Raw genomic sequence first — 7,314 nt, 5'->3', positions numbered from 1 at the left:
CATGTCACTCGTAAATAAAAAGTATTGAAATTATTATAAAACAACATTACAAAATACAAACTTTTTAGAGCCTCAATTTTAAAATTACCTTAATACAGCCTATAGATAATGCGATATTCTCAATCCCCTTTAATATGTTGTAATTTTAATATTAAAACCTAGCTTTGTGTCATTATTAGCTTTTCTCTATGCACTATTGCTTTCTTGTGAAGAATAAATTTATGTGATTAGTCAAGCAGTGGTGTTTATCATACAACCATTATATAGCACCTCCATTAAACTTAAGTGTCAAAATTTACACCAATTGCCACAGAGACATCAACTAATAGTGTCTCAACATACAATTTAAAAAATTTTAAAAAGAGAAATAATTAACTAAATGCAACATTAAGAAGCAAATGTAACCCAAGTGACTGGCAGGTTGAAATCAACACATCCATCAGGATATATATCAAATAATAACAGAATTATGATTAACAACATTTCAACTTTATAAACACATCTTACACTAAACTTAAGTTTCACACATATACACATATATATCGCACATCTTTTCTGAACTGCTAATCGTAAATTATATAAAGTGCCTTCAATCATAGTAGTCAAGGTGCTATTTATATCATCAATTACTTTAACATGAATTGTTTCGGTTTGAACTAGATTAAGTTCATAAATGGTAATTTTATTTAAATCGCAAAACATCAGAATTAGTTTATGATTTTCATTAACACCAAATTATTTGATACCAAATTGTTTGATCATTTTCAATGATGACAATTGTGAATGGTCCCTTATATATCACTTTCTATAAAATTTTACAAAACTAGTTTGAAAAAAACAAAAAAAAAACTTAGATTTATACTCAAAACACATAATTAAAGAATAAAGTTTCAACAAATCAGCATGTTAGTACAAAAACAACACGTTTCATTCCCTTCTATTAGAAAATAAAAACAGCACTAGAATAATCTACCATACCTAGAAACAACATTCACCTTATTCTGTTAGCTATAAAGATCGTGTTTATGTACATATATATAAATAGTTTTGATGTTGCTGGCTGTGAGAAGGATGCTGCTGTACAAAAGGATTTGGATTATGTGGTGAATAGAATGAATAAATGGCAGGTAGCTTTTAGTTATAATAAATGTAAAGTAATGCACTATTTGAACTATAACTAAAATTTTGATGGAAGTAACCTTAAAGGTGTTATGGAAGAAAAACAATATTGGTGTTCTGGTTGATCAGTCTTTAAGCCATCCAAGCAATGTGCTGTTGCTAGTGGTAGGGAAAATAAGACTTTAGGTTGTATCTACATAAATATTGAATACAAATCTAAAGAGGTTACAATCTCATTGTATAAGTCACTGGTTAGGCCACATTTGGAGGACTGTGTTCAGTCTTGGACTCCTTACTTTAGAAAGGACATTGAATTGTTGGAAAAAGTTTAGTGGAAGGCTATTAGGATGATACTTGGGATGGAAAGGTTGACATATGAGGACAGGTTAAAATCTCTGAAGTTGCTTAAGATTGTTAATGGAATTGACAGTGCTAATGCATAATCTTTTTTGCATACTTAATGGTACGAATGGTAGGACTAAGGGACATAACTATAACTATTGATGGGGGTAGAAGTTATCTTCAGCTAAAACAGTTTTATTTTTCTAAAAGAGTAGTTGGGTTTTGTAATGGGTTACCTTCGGAAGTGGTGAATGCAGTTAATATAAAGGAGGTTAAGGAAAGCCTTAATGAATATTTGAATAAGATAGCTTTGACTGTTTATTTTTATTTTAGAGTTTAGTATAGTGGATAGGACAGCCTAAATTAACCAACAGGTTCCTCATTATCCTTAAATTATATGTATGTACATAACTTTGGGTTTTTATTTTAAACAAATCATAAACAAGTCAAAGTATACCTCTACATGAAAATCCAGAACTAGGTGTTGATCAGGAATAGCTACTTTTTAAATCATCACAAAAATACACGTGTATTATCAAAATTCAAAACTTATTACCTAAAAATGTAGTTGTTTTTTTGGAGGGACACCCCCCCCCCCCCCATAGAGTTCAACAAAACTTAAACCTGACAATGACAGAAGCAAGAGTTTTTTTAACTCAGAAACTTACATTCTTTTTCTTGCAGAAAGGAAATTAGAAACAAACAAACGACAACATATAAACAGTTACCAAACTTTTAACTTTAAAGACTGTATTTTCATGGACTAAATTCAGAAATATGTATTTATTACTGCTATACAAGTTCAATCCTCTTGTAATGTTTCAGTTTTACCTTCTTCACTGTGAACACAGAGCATTACACTTAATATAATATAACTTAAAAGTTATTTAAAATTTTTAAATATCTGATAGTACACATATGTAAACTTAATGTTTTAAATCAAATACTAACAGTAATTTTCACGCTACTTCCAGAATTTTGTTTATGGCTTCATGACAAATATAGTATATACCATAACACTTTTTCAGGTGACCACTATAGCATCTTACACATGAAGTCATTTGTATCTGAAGCTTTTCACAAATGCCTTGTAAATCTACATATAATTTCTAAGTCACTTTTAATAGATCTCTTACTCATTCTTAACATTGGTGCATTTATTTATATATTTATTTTCACACATGCACAGAACAGTAAACCTGCTATCCTTAAATACTTTTGTAACCTAATAAGTAAATAGTTATGAACTCATAACCAGTTTCTTCAAAGGTTTGTTTATACACAATTTAATTGCACTGGTCCACATAATCCTTCTAAATTAACTTTTAAGATAAAAAAAAAGTGATTCTTTTTTTTTTTTTCTATGATTAACAAGCCTATCACAGAACACCCATGTTCTTTTTTTTTATCTTTTTTATCTTTTTTTTCTTTTATCAGACCACAAGAGCAAACAACCACAGCAGTATTCAAGGTTTTCACATGTTGCCCAAGTGAATCCTTATCAGAATACAAGTATGAAGGGCAATATTTTTGTTGTACAATAATTTTACTTATAATAAAGAATGGGATTCATGAGAAAAAATTCACCAAAAGCACAAATTATTTCTTCATAATGATCATTATTCAACTCAATATTAACCCAATCTCAGTTTTATGAAAATTAAGAATTTTCAGTGTCCAATAAAAAAACGTTACAATTGTGCATCTCTTTAAACACCAGTGTTTTTTATTAATTTTTATTCCTTAATGTAAATTGTAAAATATTTTGTCAAAAACAAAGCACTTAAATTTGACATCAACCTGAAAATTGCATTGCACTACTTTATTAAATAGTTAAGTAGCTCAGAAAAGTTTTCAAACTGAATGATGAAAATGTGATTATTACTATTTAGAAACACAATTTGTTCAAAACAACATTCTAACTTTAGTTTACCTACTTCAACTTAAATTAAAAATTTATATGTTGTTAGTTTGATAAATAAGGTACAAATTGATTAATTTAGAAGTACAATAACAAACTCTTACATTAAAGAAATTCTGTTACCTTAAGATGATCTAATACTCTGAATTAAAACATTGTATTCGTTAAAATCAGAATTTCCTTATTGTAAAAGTTGCTAGTTATTGTTAATAATTTTCTAGGCCTATCAGTTTAGCATAAAACTAGAAATACAGTCTAATTTTTTTGTTTTAATTTTGCAAAAGCATAAATTTTAACATTTCTATCTAGTTTCAACAAATTAAGACCTAGCAGTCGTACTATTACTAGTTGTAACAGCAGCACAAATACTAAAAGTAAAAATACAGTATAGCAATTAACTGCTTGTTCTAGTCTAGACGTTCATAATATTTTATTTTTAGTTGAACTATTACTTGTATAAGCAACATAATTTAATTACTAATATTCTATTAGTACTACTAAATTCTCATTACCAATTTCACAAGAAAATCAAAACTGATATAAGCCTACTTTAAGTTTAAGTCAAAGTTTAACTTACTTTCCAATAACTTCATACTGATCGTAGACTTCATCAAAGAGTACATCATCTTCAGCCATTTTATTTGCCGCACTTTGTTCTAAATATGGACAAGGATGATAAGACTATTTTACTATAGAAATTTATTCCACTGCGTAAAATTAATGTTGCAATGTGAATTGAAGGCAAATGAACTGAAACTGGAAGGTTGAACCTACGTAATCCTATAGTAAGTTCCCACCGCTCTCACCTCACCAGCTTTAGGCCTAACTGACCACAGTTCACAAGGGGGTGTGTCACTACACAATCCAGAAAAACGAGAAGCGTGTTAATCGGCATGAACACTAACGTTTATCTGCTAATCGCAGTTCTTTTATACCAGATTTTACTTTCAACACATCACGTATGAACAGATTTTTTCATGTACAAGAAAGTTTCATTTCAATGATAACTCTAGTCTATATCTTCTCCCGAATAAACTAAGAAACATTGTCTATACGATAAGTTGCGAGTGAAAACGTTGCCTAAGACCACTTGCTGACAAGTGCTCGTATATAACACCCGAATTCCTGCGCAAACTCCGAGCTAAAACAGGAATCCCCACAAATGTATTACATAAGAAACAAAGGTTCATTACATTCCAAGCTTCTGTGGTGAGGAACAATCCTACTACTGTTCTTGGTGTAAGAAGGGAAAAAAAGACAACAACAATATATAACATTTCAAGTATAGTATCAAAAGCCAAAAATACAAATTTATATTTTCCTATAGTTTAATAAAAACTATAGCAATAATACTTCGGTTCTAATGGCATAACTCGCGATTTAAAATTACATATGACAGTAGATAGTGTAGAGCTCCTATTCAATATTAATAAAATATTTCCATTAAATGGAAAACAGTTTAGTTTTTGCGATCACTTTCCAAATACATTCAAAATCACAAAACAGATATACGTAAGTCATTTACCATCATATTTTTATTTTAATCTTAAAACGAGACTTAACAAAAAATATTTCTGTCTTTCACGATAAATTACAAAGTATCCCTTAATATGTCAGCGTTAGTTCATCGATGAACTTAGAATAACAAAATCCGGGGTTCCAGTCCTCGAGGTGAATAAAGCGTAGATAGCCCACTGTGTAGCTTTTGCGCTCAAAAACAACACCATGTCAAATATTTTTAAGTGGGTCATTATTTTGCACGTTTTATGTTGTTGTTGTAGTTAAAATAAATATGCCGAACACATATCGTAATCATGTAACTGCCTCAAGAGAACGCCAGTAACACAAATTCTAATGATAAGACTATTGGGTATCACGTGACTTGGGTTTGGTGGTTAGCGTGCTTGGATTATGAGTGAATTCGAGGGTTTGTGGTTTGTGGCCCGTTACCACGAAAACGCTTTCTGTACTTTGAAGTCACGGATGCACTATAAAAGTGACTGTCAAATCACACAACGTGGTCAGACAAGTGTACCCAAAGAGTTTACAGTGGGTGCTGTTGACTAGCTACCTATCATCTAGTCTCTCAGAAAACATTTTGTATAGCTTTGTGGGAAAATGCTGGAAGAATAATCACTCGACTTAGACCGAGCGTGGCCAAATAGTTAGCGTGCTGATCTGTGGACTTATAACTTAAAGAATTGTAGTTTCCCTCATTTGTTACAACTCCGGTGATTTCTTCAATGATGATTTGAATTATAAATTTTCACTGCCTCAATTTTCCTAAAAAAATTATTTTCCACAGACTTAAAGGTACTGAATGGAAATCAAAATTACTAATTTCCAGAAGAATAGAACAATTGTATTTACGCTTAGGTATGAATTTTCTTCGTTTACAATTTTTAAAATAATGTTAACTTTTCTTTCAGGTCATTCTTTCTTATCTTTATTCGAAAGTTGATTTAAAAAAACAAACATCTTGCACACAATCAAATGATTTAGTTAATTACTTTACAAAGCTCTGCATTTGGGTTAAATTTCACTTATTTGAAAAACTCAATATATAAGACATTAGAAAACAAAACCATTTTCAACGTTCGTAATATGATCAAACTTTTGTAAATAAACCGGTGAAATATTTACTAATTTTGTTTTCAAGTTAAATATATTGAAGAAAAAAGATAGCATTAGTGTATAGCTTAATATTTGGTATTCCCCACAAACTACAGTTTAATATTCAACTATTATCCTTTGAATCTACATTGAGGCAATTGCACTATTTTCCAACTTATCTCTATACTTGAGGCCCGGCATGGCCAGGTGGTTAGGGCACTCGACTCGCAATCTGCGGGTCGCGGGTTCGAATCCCCGTCACACCAAACATGCTCGCCCTTACAGCCGTGGGGGCGTTATAAAGTGAGGGTCAATCCCACTATTCGTTGGTAAAAGAGTAGCCCAAGAGTTGGCGGTGAGTGATGATGACTAGCTGCCTTCCCTCTAGTCTTACACTGCTAAATTAGGGACGGCTAGCGCAGATAGCCCCCGTGTAGCTTTGCGCGAAATTCAAAACAAACAAACAAACTCTATACTTGAGTTGAGCACTAGGTGACCATCCCAGGAATTGCATCGACAGGCGTTGACCACTCATATGGAGACCAGCTGTCTTGTAGGAGGTAGAATAGAACTATTTACTTATGTTACCAGTAACCTTCTGGTTGTATATTGTTCTATTGATTTCCAACTCTTTTTTTTTACTAGCTACATCATACAGTGTTTTTGCTTTCCAGCAGTGGCATTCCCTCTGAATGTCGATGAAAACTTTCCATGACTGTCATTTTCGTCTTACTAGTTTAGAAGAGGTCGAAATTCTGCCAGTATAACTGTGCCGGCTTGCCAGTTTCCTCGATTAGCAATACACCTGCATAGCCTGGCACATACATACAGGTGATGGCTTTACTATCCAGATGATTTAATTTCTGCCTTTTTTCTCGGGACCAATCGCTCTGAATTTTACGAAGTACTGCCTGTCGTCAGTCGCAAATATTATATTGGTAGCACTATCTATTTGTGGGTCATTGCTTTAAGCAATCCAGTTGAGAATTTGCTTTATGGCTTACAGCTTCATTCTTGTGCTACTTGTGGGAAGCTTAAATGCTTCGCCATCCTTTTGCAGAGTGTTGTTACTCCACAAGGTGATGAATGCGTAATCAGCTCTCTCACTATTTGTTTCGTAGGAACTACAGTTTTGGCCAAAATGTTTGCATACTGTTTTATATTGATGGAGTAGTTATTGCGAAGGTAGCGTATGAACGGACAAACATATACAAGTTGTTATTCTGGCCTGTATAAGTTGTTTTGAGCATATGTTTGTCAAAACACATACATACATACCTGTTTTGTATTAAAGTGTGTGCTTTTAATATAATCTATTT

General features: G+C 32.0%; 1 protein-coding gene across 5 annotated transcripts in view; it reads right to left on the bottom strand.

The window, feature by feature from the left end:
- LOC106457961 (peripheral plasma membrane protein CASK-like) overlaps positions 1-4,466 on the bottom strand; it is a 253,764-nt gene extending 249,298 nt beyond the window's left edge. For all 5 annotated transcript variants that reach the window (XM_022384048.1, XM_013917406.2, XM_022384049.1 and 2 more), the window contains exon 1: positions 3,960-4,466. In XM_022384048.1, coding sequence (XP_022239756.1) covers positions 3,960-4,018 — 59 coding nt within the window. In that variant the 5' untranslated portion in view covers positions 4,019-4,466. The remainder of the gene's footprint in view (positions 1-3,959) is intronic.
- Positions 4,467-7,314: the final 2,848 nt, after the last annotated feature.

The sequence above is a fragment of the Limulus polyphemus genome, unplaced genomic scaffold (assembly GCF_000517525.1).
Source record: "Limulus polyphemus unplaced genomic scaffold, Limulus_polyphemus-2.1.2 Scaffold397, whole genome shotgun sequence".
NCBI lineage: Eukaryota > Metazoa > Arthropoda > Merostomata > Xiphosura > Limulidae > Limulus > Limulus polyphemus.
Note: the sequence above shows the minus strand (reverse complement) of the source record. Positions and strands in the feature narration are given on the sequence as shown.